General features: G+C 38.2%; 1 protein-coding gene across 1 annotated transcript in view; it reads right to left on the minus strand.

The window, feature by feature from the left end:
- LOC127411425 (YTH domain-containing family protein 2) overlaps nt 1-6,567 on the minus strand; it is a 28,019-nt gene extending 21,452 nt beyond the window's left edge. Inside the window, exons 1-2 of the mRNA XM_051646982.1 lie at nt 6,396-6,567; nt 6,207-6,231 (exon numbers count right to left, since the gene is read on the minus strand). Coding sequence (XP_051502942.1) covers nt 6,207-6,231; nt 6,396-6,422 — 52 coding nt within the window. The 5' untranslated portion in view covers nt 6,423-6,567. The remainder of the gene's footprint in view (nt 1-6,206; nt 6,232-6,395) is intronic.
- Between the last annotated feature and the right edge of the window lie 10,336 nt (nt 6,568-16,903).

Genomic DNA, 16,903 nt, shown 5'->3' on the forward strand with positions numbered 1-16,903 from the left:
GTTTGTTAATTTAATTACCATTTAACCAACCCACATTTTTGTCAATTATGACAAGTTAAGCAACAACTATGCTATGATGAACAGAGAAATTCAGTTAACAGTGACATTGAGCAGAAAGCTTTCATATAAGAGTTTTCACAGAGCTGCTGATAAAAAGTTAAATGATCAACATTGGTGAATCAGATGAAAAGATAATCAGTGAATGTTATCGGATGTTAAAATTCCTGATGGGAACCAAGCCTGGTTCCAGATGAAAATCTGTGAGGGTGTTCTGAATTTAGTGGGTGTGCTCTAGTAGTTAAAATGAAGATGCAATAATGCACCAACGTTATTCATTGAGGGGGATTTAAATGTCCATTTGAGGTCACCCTAGGGTTGTGCCGAGAAACGATGATCTCTGGGATCGACGATGATCAGAGTGATCACCAATAGCTGATGCCTTTGATGTCAAGACAATATTTGGCTTGTTTTCCCATTAATGTATTAAATTATTATTAGGCTATTATTATTATTATTATCAAATTAATATTACAAATAATTTGCCCTGCGGCACACAGAGGCGCTTGAAGAAACACACTTTATTATGTTATTAAGAACAGATGACTATGATCTTGTATGACACGCTGTTTGTACAGAGGCGTGCAGTCTCATGGAACACGCGCATGTAAAAGTTCTCACTCTCTGTTTTAATTTTTTTTTTTTGCAAGAACAGTATCGTCTATGAGTGCTGCAAATGACCTCAGACATCTCAGCTCAGGAGGTGCTTTGAGTTCTGTTCACTTTATTTCCACAGAGCAGTTCCTTGTGACCACAACTCTGCAGCCTATAGCCTACATCTGTGATTAAATCATAAAATAATACAAAAACACGTTCACCTCGAACCATGATTTATATTTCAGTGATTATTATCATCATAATTTTTACATTTATTATTGTTTTTGTTCATTTGTGTAAGTAATTTTCCACCTGCATGTTTAGACGGATACTTGCCTGATGGTAAACGGAAAGGTGGTTACTTATATATATATATTAGTTTTTTGATCACTTATTTGCTTTTTCATTTGGAGTGCAATCTGAATTTAGAAATGCATTTGATTTAAGTTTTTTAAATAAATTAATTTTCAATGCAAAATCACTAAAGCAAGAATATTCACTGATTGCCGATGTAACTGGATATTGCGATATATATACACTGGCGGCAAAAAGTTTGGAATAATATGGAGAGTATGTAAAGAAATTGGTACTTTTATTCACCAAAGTGGCATTCAACTGATCACAATGTATAGTCAGGACATTAATAACGTGAAAAATTACTATTACAATTTGAAGAAAAAAAAAATCAGAACTTCTTAAACTACTTTAAGGGAGTTCTCATCAAAAAATCTTCCACATGCAGCAATGACAGCTTTGCAGATCCTTGGCATTCTACCTGTCAGTTTGTCCAGATACTCAGGTGACATTTCACCCCACGCTTCCTGTAGCACTTGCCATTGATGTGGCTGTCTTGTCGGGCACTGCTCACACACTTTACAGTCTAGATGATCCCACAAATGCTCAATGGGGTTAAAATCCATAACACTTTTTTCCAATTATCTGTTGTCCAATGTCTGTTTCTTTGCCCACTCTAACCTTTTCTTTTTGTTTTTTCTGTTTCACAAGTGGCTTTTTCTTTGCAAATCTTCCCATAAGGCCTGCACCTTCTCTTTACTGTTGTACATGAAACTGGTGTTGAGCGGGTAGAATTCAATGAAGCTGTCAGCTGAGGACATGTGAGGCATTTATTTCTCAAACTAGAGACTCTGATGCACTTATCCTCTTGTTTAGTTGTACATCTGACCTTCCACATCTCTTTCTGTCCTTGATAGAGCTAGTTGTCCTTTGTCTTTGAAGACTGTAGTGTACACCTTTATATGAAATCTTCAGTTTTTTGGCAATTTTAAGCATTGTATAGCCTTCATTCCTCAAAACAATGATGAGTTTCAAGAGAAAGCCGTTTCTTTTTTGCCATTCTTGACCTAATATTGACCTTTAGACATGCCAGTCTATTGCATACTGTGGCAACTCAAAAACAAAGACAATGGTAAGCTTCATTTAACAAACCAAATAGCTTTCAACTGTGTTTGATATAATGGCAAGTGACTTTCTAGAACTAAATTCGCAATTTAGCACGATTACTCAAGGATAAGGTGTTGGAGTGATGGCTGGAAATGGGGCCTGTCTAGATTTGATCAAAAATGACTTTTTTCAAATAGTGATGGTGCTGTTTTTTATATCAGTATTGTCCTGACTACACTTTGCAGTGCTCGACAATAAGGACTGCCCGATGGCCTGGGGCCAGTGTGAGAGAGATTCGGGCCAGTTGCTAGAACTGTCACTTGCCCGATCAGGCCAATGCTGAATTTATAACAGTGCAAGAAAACAACAAGTGAGAGAGCACAACAATTACACTCAGTGAACCAAGTATTCTAACCGAGGAGAGAGCGCGATTCTATTTAGCTCGCAAAGATGCGCGAGCGCATAATATACTGGACGAGCCAAGGCACAGTCACGTGCAGACACCGAGCGCACTCTCCTAGCACTGTCCTCGCTCTTTTCCAAGTGTCTTAGCAGCAGCTATCACCAATGTGTAGAAAATACGCCAAATGAAACGTAATAAACTTTGTTAAAATCCCAGTTATACACGTGTCTGGAAATCACGAGCTACTCAATATCCAAAAAGTACACATTTAATTAGGTAATGTTTCAAAACATAAACATTAATTCGACATGATAATGGCGTTTGATATGAAAAGAAGCAAAATCACTATGGCTAATATTATCAGAGCTGTTTAGCTGCAGGGTGAAGATGAATATTCAAAAAAGTCTACTTCATATCATCCTCATGAACACCTGTTATACTTCTCATTTCTGCATCAGTCTGTGTTGGTCTTTAGGTTGTCTGATTTCATGTTATATACACATTCTTAATTCACAGATTAGGCCTAATATCTCCCTAATGTATATTACATGTCACAACCGATATGGTAGCAAGTCTCTTCTCAGGGAATCATATGATTACTACATTCAGTCAATAATCACATCTTTAACTCGGTGATTAAATCTTTGATCCTGTGTGTGAATACACTACACATGGCCAAGTTGCATGACAGCATGACTAAACGGGTGACTGAAAACCCATCATCTCCTCCACAGAAATCTTCACTTAAAAACTCATGTGAAAATGGCAGGACGGCTGAGGTTAATATGATGTATTTATGAATTTATATCTGTAAAGCGCTTATATGGGATTACATAAGGCATAAATCATATCTTGCAAATTATAAATGTGATTCAGTTTGGCGGGACATTGTCTTAACATAATATATGTAAAAAATAATTATCTTCGGAAACATTTTTAAAGCCATGATGGTAAAAATAGCTATTTGTCATTTTTGTGTTGGGGCCAGTAAAAATTTCGCCAGGGCCAGTAAAAATCTGAAGCACTGGCCCAGTAGAAAAAATCCTTAGCATTGAGCCCTGCTTTGTGATCAGTTGAATGCCACTTTGGTGAATTAAAGTACCAATTTCCCTCCAAAACAGCCAAATCTGTCCATTATTCAAAATTTTGGCCAACAGTGTATATATCGTGAAGGCGGGAACAAAACGAATCACACACACGATGCATTTTCCTGGATAACTAAATACCTGTCTGGTAGAGAATGCACAGATGAAGTAGGTTCTTTGCCAAAGAGATGTTGCCCTTCACAACTGCTGTAAAGCAATCTTCCAAAAAGTTCAACACCACATTTTAATTGCACTTAATTTTTTCCCAGTTTCATTTGAATTTTTAGATAAAATAAAAAATAAAGTTCAAAGTTTGAAATCAAGGTGTCTTGCTTTGTGTAAGCTTAACCCTAACCCTGCTTAACAAAAATGACCCCATAGTACCACCCAACATCCAACCAGTGGTAATACAGGTGTTCGTCGGTTTGAATGTGAAGACTCCCATTTTATTTGTGGATGAATTAAAAAAAAAAAAGAAAAAAAAAAAAAGTCTCTGTTTGGTTTTTTTTCCAGAGGACTTCCGTAACCTTTTGGCAGTAGAACATATGCAAAACATTACCAAATTTTGTTCAACAGGAAATACTTAATTTTTTTTCTTTGGTCTACCATAATCGTTTAAAATAATATTTTTAAAAATGTACATGGCAGCGTGTTTTAACTCCTACCTCATGATCACTGTTGAGGATGCTGAACTACGAGCATGTGCGGCAAATACATCACTACATTTGAACTTCACACTTAACAGCGTTACATGGGAGTATAGGTGGGTGTTCAGGTAACGGAGTTTGTATCAAGCTTTCATCTGCACGATCGGCCCCATCAGTGTGCTAAGCAGCTAGTTAGCGTGTGCTTTAAACACAAGCTCTTTTCAGGTCTGTCAGTTTTCAAATCATCTATAATCATCTATAATAAAACACACTTCTCCTTTAATCTTTTTTTTTTTTTTTAAAGGATTTTTAGATATTGTAAAATATTTGTATTTTTTTATATTATATTCAACATTCTCAGATAATTTTTTCTTCTGCAGTATAGCTGCTAAAGAAAATGTACATTGTTTTAGATATTTATATCGGAAAACAAGCCAAAACAAAATCAAAAACGTATTTTGTTACAGTGTATAATGGGGCGAAGACTACCCTCTCTCACCTTTCTGTTCACTTCAATCCATCTTTAACTAAAAAAAAACAAACTCTCATTAATAAAGTTGCGTATTGCCAATTTTCTTCACGATAAAAAATGCACAGTTACATATATTATGATTCAATAAGTCACGAGCCATCAGGTTATAATCAAGCTGCATTAAGCGCGCGCACTCGAGGGATGAGTGTCCCCGTGACAGTGTGTATCAGCCGGGTGCAGTTTCAGCCCCCCCCTTAGATCGAGACATTCGCACAACTCATAGAAGACCGCACAGAGAAATGCCAGTTTCGGAGTTTGTAGTTATTTACATGACCTGCTTCCATATTATTTGAACTTTAATAAAGCTATACCGCGTTAAATATAACTGTATATAAGATGTAACGCCGGGGTGATTCTTTTAAAGATGCTCGACACACAAGTTTCCTTCAGCGGAGCAGCAGCTCCAGAACAAGAGTGCTTCTGTATTTACTTATTTGGTATTTTTGTATAATTCCCTCATTTAATCACTTTGCGATCTACATCACCTGAAGCTGTTTGGAAAGTTTAGAGTGCGTCTGGACTGTGAGATGTGTTTTCTTCCTCTCCTCAGTCTGGCGTGAGCTGCAGTGCTGCTCTCATGCATCATCATTAGAGTTTAATGTGATCTCGTTACGTTAAATGAGATAAAATGCCTATTCGACAACTATTTTTTTTTTGGTCGATAATGTCGACTAATCGTTTCAGCCCTACATGTGAGTGGTCATGATTTTATACATACATTTCAGAATTACAAGTTCTTTGAGTAAATCTTTTTTAATGGGGGAAAAATTACTGAGTACACCTTTAAGGGTGCTTTCATAGGCAAAAAAAAATCTAATTTCAGAGGTGTGATGTAGCTACTGCAGAAAACAACATAAAAACACTGACTGCTGCCACTGGGGAAACACCTGATACCAACCAAATTTAAAAGAAATTAATGTAAAAATTAATAAAAGGGCATTGTCTCTCACTCTGACCCCAAACATCACAAACACGTGGTGATATACACCGATTCAATATGTAAAGGATAGTGATGGGTTACTCTGTTACACTCATTGTGGTGCTGAATAGCCCCCTCAACAGGTTCTTCCTGGCAGCGTGTTTTAACTCCTACCTCATGATCACTGTTGAGGATGCTGAACTACGAGCGTGTGCGGCAAATACATCACTACATTTGAACTTCACACTTAACAGCGTTACATGGGAGTATAGGTGGGTGTTCAGGTAACGGAGTTTGTATCAAGCTTTCATCTGCACGATCGGCCCCATCAGTGTGCTAAGCAGCTAGTTAGCGTGTGCTTTAAACAAGCTCTTTTCAGGTCTGTCAGTTTTCAAAACATCTATAATCATCTATAATAAAACACACTTCTCCTTTAATCTCATTTGGGATTGTTAATAAGCAGGTTTCACCTCTATATTTAATAACGGAGTTCATATGAACACGGCCTGCTAACAGCAGCGCAGCACGAGACAGCGCTAAAACATCACAGCAGCACTTTACTTACCTTTATTTGCTTGGCCTTTCGGTCTCTGGATTGGGTCCAGGTGATTCATGAAGGAGTGAGTTTGGAGAGGAAAGAGGGAGAATAAATGATGGTTTATTTGAAGCTCAGGCCTGAACTCGCGCTGCGAGAGTGAAAAAAACCTGCCTCGACGCCACTTCTGCTCAATGTTCACAAAGTGCCTCTCTTTACCTGCTCCAGAAGGCTGCTGGCTGACATTTCTCTCTCCCCGGAGGCTGTGTTTTAGTCTGCGCGTTTGTTTGCGGGTTAAAGTGAACGGGAAACGAGTATTTTTAAGAATGTTTGCGCCCGTGTCGCTCTCTCTCGCTACAGCTGCAAATCAGACACACAATGGCGGGCTGCAGTTCCTCCACACTTCAACATGGCCGAGCCGCCACCGCACGTTTATCCGTGGCGGAACAGCGCCACTGCACGACCGGGAGGAGGGCGTGAATGGGTTCGTACTATGTGTGGAGAAAATACATGATTTGGGTGACTGAAGGGGATACAAAAGGGTAAAAACAAATATATAATAATGTCTGTGTTGATATAATGACTTTTCATTGTATTTGTGGGCTATGGTAAGCTGATGGGTAGCATTATGAAAGCCCTGAGATAAATTATATCTGTACTGTCACCTATTGACCACTAGGTGTCCCCATTACAACGTTTTTGAGGCGCCACAGAAACAGAAGTCAATCCATTGGCCAACACAGAGGCAATGCAATGCAGACGTGGACCAAACGTAGACATACACCAAACTGCATGCGACTGTTTTTCAAGGCCGATATACTTACACTTTTAAGAAATAAATGCTTTCTTTAGGAGTAGTGGCTTTGGAGTTATATACTAATTCTGCCTGTGATAGAGTGCTTGCATTTTATGCGGGAGAAGAGTTGTTCGCCGGGTGGCATAGAATGATGTTGTACAACTCCTTGAAATAACGTAATATTGCAATCAAATGACACACCAGCCATTGTCCATGTACAAAGCTGAAAACTAAACAAACCTTCTGCGATGTCAATGAGCCTTACTTACCTTAGAAATCCTATATCCAATGTGCATTATCACATTGAGAATCGATGGGTGCATCCAAAAGCTGGAAAATGTTGCTTTCAGAGGCTGTATACAGAGAGAGGATGAAAATAAGGTGCCTTTCAAACTGTTCTGAGACCAGTGTGGTCAGACAACATATTGTTGGTTAAGTCATCCACTAATTAGGGAGCAAGTAAGCAAGGGAGCATCCTATAGCTTTCCTATGCTGATAAGTGCATTCAATCCTAAAATCTGACCCAAAATTCAGTTTCAGGCTGACAGATGATGTTTGCACATCTCAACATTGTTGGCAGACATGGGACAATGGTAATCAGTACATAGATTTAGAATTTATAATGCTTAATTTTATTTTAACATGGTTGACAGTGATAAAAAGATGCTGGCCATTATTTGTATAAGATTTAATTATGCTAATTTCTGATTGGTAAAATGCTTCAGCACTGATTATCACTTGTTTGTTTGACAATGCAAAGAGAGAACATTGAGATTTTATTTCCAAAGTAGAAAAAACATTGTAATATAAAAGGCAAATCAAGTCAAATAATTTTTATTTGTATAGTTTTTTATTTGTGCTTTTCCCAGTACACATTATTCCAAAGCAGCTTTACAGAAAATCAGATGTAATGTCTGTAACATCTTAAAAACATGGATAACCAACACTCCTGGAAACAATCTGATAGAAAAGCTGACTTTCTATAGCTTGGTATTATTTGAAATTTCACAGCTTAGGCCTTCTGTCCCCATATGAGGACATACATTTTTAGGAAAACTATTTGCTCCTCAAAAAAACATTTTTTGGCACGTTTATTAGATGCTAGTAGTTACAAATCAAACAGGGAATTGAAAAATGCACACAGCAGTCACGTCGTGTCTCAGGAGGTTTTAAAGCGTAGTGTCCGATCTTTTAAGATTATTCTGGTGGAAAAATGGTTGTGGGTCTGGTAAATCCCTTTAGTAATTATATCTATTAACCATCTTTGATGTGTGTATACTTTGAATTTTGTGACTGAATCTGTTGGCCCAAAAGAAGCTATACTCACTCTTTAACATTTTAAAGTTTTGTTGTGTGAACATACAGTGTAAGTCACAACTATATTGTGCAACTAATATGTATGTCACAACTGGAACTGGAAACACAAGAAAAGAAAAAGAAAAAAGAAAAAAAGAATAAAGGAAGTTGTAGTTTCACACTAACATAGATAGATAATAAAGGATGAATCAGCAATTCCTGGCACTAGGTTTAAAAAGCTGATTTTTCAGGAATATTTTGTTTTTCAAATTCCGGAATTTCATTGTACATACACTTGTACTGCACTTGCATTTGTGTATGGTTCAGACATAAACCTATTGCACAGGGTCTTGTTTTTAAACTGTAGTAATAAATGAGAACATGGCTGTGTTGTCACCAAGCTCTATCTCCCGTTGCTGCATGTGACTGGTAAATGACAGGTGAATCTTATATTTAAAAGGGATGGGACTGATCTCAGTATAGTGTCCCGCACTGAGATTGCACAGAGGTGAAGTTAGTGTCTGCTCTGTTCCAGGGTCTTGTGAGAAATAAGAGATGGAAAATGATTGGATAAAGATGACCAATGACCTTGTTATCATGAGGACGGGTTTTATTTTACAGAAAAAATTGTGTCAAGGATTACAGACCCTTGAGTGTAAAACCATGTATATATTCAAGCCTTACATAATTCTATTCTGATTTTCCACATGGATGCTTACTTGACTACCACTATACAGTGTATATTTTGTAGACCCTGTCTGATTGGCCAACTGTTGTAACTAAGGGCTGATCTACCAGTTTACTGGTCAATAAAAATAGCTATAAACTCTATGATGTCAACACTGAATAAATCACTGTATCTAAATTGTACAGGTGGCACAGCATTCTTAGTCTTAATATTTAAGGTAAAGCAGTTGCCCACAGCAGAGCACTCATGCAGAATCAGTAAAACAGCCCTCTACATCATTTTCCTAAACAGAATAGACTCAACAGTGCAACATATTTAGAATCAAAATTGAAAGTGTTCAGGGTACAGCTGAAATGTATAGTTGATATTGTCCCTATTGGGCAGACCGCATTTACATTTATGGGACATTTGGGAAACATGTTTATCCAAAGCAACTTACAGCACTGTGCTGCATTCTATCAGTTTGTGTGTTCCCTGGGAATCAAACCAATGGCATTGCTAGCACCTTGCGCTATCGTTTGCATTACAGGAACCCACAATGATGTTTGATGGTGAGAAAGCATTGGAGAACTGTGAAACATTTGATGGAACAGCCTTTTATCATGGAGTGCCAATGTGATCATCTTTAGCATGCAGAACGAACTCTTCTGCGTTCCTGGCATTCTGAAGCACCAACACCATCTGACTGCAGCAGAGTAAATTATCGCTGTTTGAGCATGTGACACAGCTTTGTAACTGCATCTCCTTTGGCCTCAGTTGCTTCAGTCCTTCTCGCTCTCTTTCTATCATTCTCTTGGGGCAGTAGTGCCCTCCTGTGCTTGTGGAACAGGAATGTTCAACAGCAGGGTGACAGTCTCTTGCTACCCCTTTACACACACACACACACACACACACACACTGAGGATGACATCAGCTGCTTGTCTACATCGCTGGGACACTCAAGGTTGCCAAAGGGGGAATGTAGCACCCATCAGTTACTTCAGCCATGCTGCTTGTTCACGTATTATCCATACTGAGTGGGTTAGCTTTTAATAAACAGGCCCAAGGAGAAAGTATCTCTGTTTGTGCAGAGGTGGTGGAGATAAAGAAGGGAAGATAGTCCATTTGTTTGCCGCAATCAGAGCCTTTAAAAGTTAATACGTTAAAAGGTTTATTGTGAGCTGTGTTAAAGGCTATAATTCATCTATTCCCCTCTGTTTGTTAGGGCTTTGAACATATTCCTAACTGCAACATTGAGCACTAAAGAGTCACACTTCACCTTAAGTAGATTCATCTATTTGTAATTGTCTTATAATTGTGATAATAATTCCTTTCACATCATGGCGCCGTGGATGGCCGCCTCGGTATGGAGCTCTCCAGTTGTTTTGTTGTTTTTGTTTGTTTGTCTTGTGTTTAGTCATTTATTTCAGATCAGTTTTACCATAGATGAGCTGCTGAATATTCGGCAGCACATGCCAGACAATCTTTTACCGGTTTTTGAGTATTCAGACATGTTGCTGGACATTTTAGTCGGAGGAGCAGCGGTGCTGTACAAGCACGTTAAAAGACGCAAGCGAACCGCGCTGCCAAGCATCCATCTAGCGAATCTCCGCTCTCTTCCTAACAAAATGGACAAATTACTTCTCCTCACCCGTAAAAATAAGGGCTTCCAGCTGTTTAGAGTGGATCGCACTGCGGAGTTAACGGGGAAAACGAGAGGTGGTGGAACATGTTTTTACATCAACGAATGTTGGTGTACAGATGTAACAATGCTGAAGAAGATGTACTGTACTAACTTAGAGGCCCTCTTCATAAACTGTAAGCCTTTCTATTCACCGTGGGAGTTTCCTTGTGTATTCTTGTGTGTGTTTATATTCCTCCACAAGCGTGTGTGAGCGCAGCGCTGCAACAGCTGGCTGATCAGATTACTGATACAGATGAGATCTGAGACTTCAGTTCGGCTTTTAACACCATAAACCCCACTCTTCTATGGACTAAATTAACCCAGCACTCTGTTCCTGCCTCTATCTGTCGGTGGATCACCATCATTCTGACAGACAGGCAGCAGCTAGTGAGAATGGGGAAATTCCCCTCCAGCACATGTACAATCAGCACTGGTGCCCCCCAGGGATGTGTACTCTCCCCACTACTTTTCTCCCTGTACACAAATGACTGCACCGCCAAGGACCCCTCTGTTAAGCTCCTGAAGTTTGCAGATGACACTACAGTTATCGGCCTCATCCAAGATGCTGATGAGTCTGCATACAGAAGGGAAGTTGAACAGCTGGTCATCTGGTGCAGTCAAAACAACCTTGAGCTGAACACATTTAAAAATGTGGAGATGACAGTGGACTTTTGATGACGGTGAACACCCCAACATTACCCCCGCTCACCATTCTGAACAGCACTGTGGCAGCAGTGGATAATTCAAGTTCCTGGGCTCTACCATCTCACAGCACCTGAAGTGGGAGACCCACATAGACTCAATTTTGAAAAAGGCCCTGCAGAGGTTGTACTTCCTTCACCAGCTGAGGAAGTTCAACCTGATACAGTTCTACTCAGCAGTCATTGAGTCGTCTTCTGCACTTCTATAACTGTCTGGTTTTTCAGACATCAGAAGACTTCAAAGGATAGGTCGGACTGCTGAGAGGATTATTGGTGCTCCGCTACCCACCCTGCTAAAACTTTACACATCCAGAGTGATGAAATGGGCTGGTAAAATCACTCTTGACCCCATTTACCCAACACACTTTCTTTTCGAACTGTTGCCCTCTGGCTGGCGCTACAGAGCTCTGAGCACCAGAACAGCCAGGCACAGGAACAGTTTTTTCCAGCAGGCCATTCACCTCATGAACAGTTTAAACTGCCCCCATATACTTTCCTTTTGTCAATACAACCATGTGCAATATTCAATCCATCTGTTCCTACTTACTGTATATCCATATTTCATTTATATTCTTTAACATATCCTACCTATTCTTCAATACATTACATAACCTGCACATAACTGTATATAAAATATTCTAGAAAATATAATAGAACATTATTCTTCTATTGTATATTTATCTTTTTCATCTGTTTTATCTTATTTTTTTTTATGTCACAATATGTATATACGTTTAAATGTATATGTTTGTATGTATGTATATACAGTTGCACTTGCACTGGAAGCTTCTGTCACTACGACAAATTCCTTGTGTGTGTAAGCATACTGCTCATTCTGATTCTGATTCTGATCACACCAAGGAGAAGTTGGAACATAATGAGACATGCTGTTTGAAGGGATGATAACTAGGCAGAAAAGAGATTTGTTATAAACAAGCTTGTTGTAATCTTGGATAAGGATCAAAAATCATAAGTGACTCCACTTAGCACTGGACATTCCAGAACATGAAGTTAAAGTTGAAATGTGTAATTTCTGTGCAACCAAACGGAATTGCAATCTTTTTGTCTGAGCGGCTCATTATATAACAACTTTATATATACACTTTACATGATTTTGTCTGCACTGTTTTTTAAATTGGTTATGTAAATGTGCACTACACAGACATATTTGATCCTTGTGTCATGTTGTTTTAGCATGTTTTTTGAGCATGAGCTTTGCATTAAGACGCTGTGTCAAGCCACCAGATATGGAGGTGCCAATGAGGAAGCTGTCTCCCAGTACACCCGACTGACTGGGCTATGAATGATGCAGTCGCTCCGCCAGACACAGATAGGCACTTGCAATGTGAAGGACTGGGATATGATTACAGCAGAGCATAAGAGTCAACACGTCTGCCTGAATTTGTTAAAGAAGCACTACAAAATGATGTGATTGCTTCAGCAATTGTATTTTCCATGTCACATTTGCTTTTTATGACAATATCGGTTAGGTTTGGGTTTAAAGTTTAGGGCAGGGAGGTAGGTTTTGTTGATTTAAAACTCGAGAGCATTAAAGGAATATTCTGGTTCAATACAAATTACACTCAATGGACAGCATTTGTGGCATAATGTTAATAACCACAAACATTTATTTAGGCTCGTCTCTCCTTTTAAAAAAAAAAAAAAAAAAGAGAAAAAATCTGGGTTACAGTGTGGTACTTACAATGGAAGTAAATGGGGCAACTTTTTGTAGGGTTTAAAAGCAGTTATGAGAAGCTTTTAATTTTATTAAAGCACTTTCATTCTTTTGTTAAAACGCGTGTTTTTTGTGCTATAAAGTTGTTTAAATCTTAATTTTATAGTCCTTTTAGGGTTTTAGGGTTTACAGCATTACGTCATCAGGGCAACAGAGTTGTAAAATTTTATATAACTTTACACAGAAAAGGTTAGTAATTGATTTTCATCATGTTAACACACATATTGTTTACGTCTTGTGGCTATACTTTTGAAACTGAATATTTTAATGTGTACGGATTGGCCCCATTAACTTCCATTATAAGTGCCGTATCCCAGATTTTTGCTTTTTTAAAGAAAAGGAGGGAGAAGTTGAAATACATTTTTGTGGTAATCAATATTATGCCACAAATGCTGTTGATTGGCCTTAACTTGTATTAAACCTGGAATATTCCTTTAACCTTAAAAAACAAATCTGTTTGGGAGACAATTTAACACACTTTTAGGACACAATGGACATTTCACCTCAGAACTGCCATGATATGTGTAATGAACAATGTAATATAATTAAGTAAAAATGTCACCTCTGTCATGTAATTTCCATGTGTCTAGAGCTCTGTAGACTGTAGTCTACAATCAGTGGCCTTTGTTGTGCTATGTGATGGTAACAGACAGCTGAATTGACAGTGCACATTTGAGTGTGTGTGTGTGTGTGTGCAGCAAAGCAACTGTACACCACACATGGACTGTGTTCGTCTGGAGCTATAGCTGAAAAAGATAAACAACACTCCAAACGCTGACCCCCTTGAGAATGAACCAGATAAGGCCTTAAAATCAGGTTGTTGTTTCAGAGCCCTGACAGGATCTGACCCCCTTTGTGAAATAAAATTGGCTAAATGTGCAAGTGGTAAAGGGAGTGGTTTGAAATTATTATTATTATTTTTTGAGTTTTTAAACTATGTAATTCCAAATATTATACATAAATAAGCTGTAAGATGATCTAAATGTGTTCACCGAAATGTTCACCAAACATTTCTTGTTTACACTCACATTACACCAATTATTCTCGTACTCATATCTCAAGAATAATCAGAGTATAGTTCCTTTCTCTCTGCAATAGACCTTCTGAACAGTTGTGTAAGTGCACTATATTTATTGTCATGTGGAAGTTTTATATACAGTACTGTGCAAAAGTTTTAGGCATCTGGGGAAAAATGTTGCACAGTGAGGATGTCTTCAAAAATAATGCCATAAATAGTTTTAATTTATCAATTAATGTCATACAAAGTCCAGTAAACTTAAAAAGGCTAAGTCAATATTTGGTGTGTCCACTTTTGCCTTCAAAACAGCACCAACTCTCCAGATACACATGGACATAGTTTTTCTTGGCTGTTGGCAGATAGGATGTTCCAAGTTTCTTGGAGAACTTGCCACAGTTCTTCTATCTATTTTGGCTGTCTCAACTGCTTCTGTCTCTTCATGTAATCCCAGACTGATCTGGGCTCTGCGGGGGCCATACCATCTGTGGTAAGGCCCCTTGTTCTTCTATTCAATTCTATTTGCAAAGGGAATGTTGAAATCTATAATTGATATTTCCTACTGATACACTAAAAGCAGAATATATAAATTAACCATCTTAAGACAAATGTTTTTGTGTGAAAAACTTACAGCAGTGTCATGCAGTGTGACATGCTATAGTCCAACATTTTGCAAATTGTTATATAATTATTCAGTTTATATTACCTCTGTTAACTCAGAGATAACATGTACAGTAATATTTGTCCACCCCCCCCCCCCCAAAGTAATTTTTTTTTTCTAAATATATGTCTTTAAAGATGGTGTCTTGCTAAAAAACCTAAAGTATGCAATTTTCTTATGCATTCATATAGGTTCAACCTAAAGCTTATAGTTGATAAAACAAAGTTTATGTTCATATTATTTGTCAGCTGTTCATTTGTCAGCTGAAAAAAACATCAATGCACTTTTATTACACTTATTAAAGTTTTCCCACAATATGTTTTATGTGGTATTATAAGCCCTGCAATCACTGGACTTCTTAGGTTCAGAGAGATTTTTTCTAGCAATATCAAGGTCAAAACCAAACAATGATGTAATCTGTATTTATTTTCTGCTCGTTTACAAATACACACCCACCCTAACACACAGTCTTAGAAAGAAGGGGCCTAGACAGTGAATGAACCAGGAATAATTTGAAAGAAATAGAGGAGGGAAGAGAGAAAGTAGGGGGGCAGTCAGTACTTCTCTGTTCCCTAGTTTGGTCACTAAGAGCTCTGCATCAGGGGTCATACCCTGTAGCTCAGAGATTGTGCTACAGACTAGGCTAGACATCACACGCGTACACATATAGTCATGCAACCTGTTTTCTTAGTAATGACAAATGACTTACTGTTCCAAAAAGAAGGAGAGAGTGATATGTGTTGCTGGGAAGACTTTGAGAGAAAAGGGAGCGAGAGAGGGAGAGACATAGGTAGAGAGAGAGAGAGAGCAATTGGTCATGGTCATTAATATAAGTGGTTCCTCCTACATGTGGTCATAGTGCAGAGCCCGTTTTAAACTTCGCTGTGCGTGTAGTCAGGAGCAGCTGTCCATCACGCTGAGGCTCTTGACCCCTTTCCCTGTGGCATTGCATCATTCTACCATATCCCAAAAAAAAAACACACCAATGAGAGTAAAGCTCTGCTCAAGCCAAAGTTTCAAAGTACTCTTCAGCGGAGACAGAAATTAGATGGGTAACAGCATGCCCTAAGAACTCCAGAATGCATTCAGACAAGTCTTTTAAATGTGTGTAAAATGAGACTTTAATGGGCCCAGAACTTCTGACCTGCAGCAGAAAATTAGACATGTAGGCCTACTCATGACAAAAAGCAGTGTGGAGCTTGATTCAGTTTTGTTTCAAGAGTATTTGTTTCTAATTCCCATCAACTTACTCCATAACTGTGCAAATATATTTAACATTCTGTAAGACTGCAGCGTTAGTGCAACTTGTAATGTTCCAGTTGCATGATGTTTTTGCAAGTGTTTTTAGTTTATAGTACTAATCAGACACAATAAATGTCCTGTGCTGACTTTAGTAGTTGTTACTGAAAGCACAGATATTTCTGAATCCCTGCATATGATGTGACCGGTGCATTTTGAACCAATTATATTAGACAGAGAATTTGTCAGTCATTTGAAGCTGACATAGAGTTCTGGCAGACATCTCCTCTCTCAACCCTGAGCAAACACTTCAGAGACATTCCTCTCTGTTTAACACTGCTGGTTGAAATTCTGCAAATATTCCACACAATTCTCTTAATGTTCTTGAATGTCTGTCAAAAACCTCCTGGCACTTAAGGTCCAATGCACATTTTAATATCTGAAAGAATATCTGACACAGTTTACAAATCAATGCCTAGAGGAAGTTCTTGTTCTTTGTCTGAAATAGTAAAAGCTTGGATTTGGAATATTAATCTAAACTAGTGAAACAGAAATGATATGTGCAGGTACGTGTTGGACTGCCATCGTGTTTGTTTAAGTGAAGGTGATAATGTGAGCTAGATCTGTGAGGAATCTCTTTGCTCAAATGCTGGTATGAACAGGGTGTCCAGTCTATACATCACTTCCATGTGCCACCCTGAGAATAAGTGTTCTTCAGCGAAGCAAATTAGCTCATTACATGATGCTTTCTAGCTATGCAGTTGGATAAATTACATTTGAAATGAATCTGAACATTTTTGGCAACAATTTGCATTCCCTTTGTAAAGGGATTATTAAAAGGGGTTCCTTAATAACTAATAATTCATTTATGAATACATTATAAATCACTGATAAACAGTTCTAACAACATGAATAAAAAGGGTGACTTTAATG

Source organism: Myxocyprinus asiaticus, chromosome 20 (assembly GCF_019703515.2).
Source record: "Myxocyprinus asiaticus isolate MX2 ecotype Aquarium Trade chromosome 20, UBuf_Myxa_2, whole genome shotgun sequence".
NCBI lineage: Eukaryota > Metazoa > Chordata > Actinopteri > Cypriniformes > Catostomidae > Myxocyprinus > Myxocyprinus asiaticus.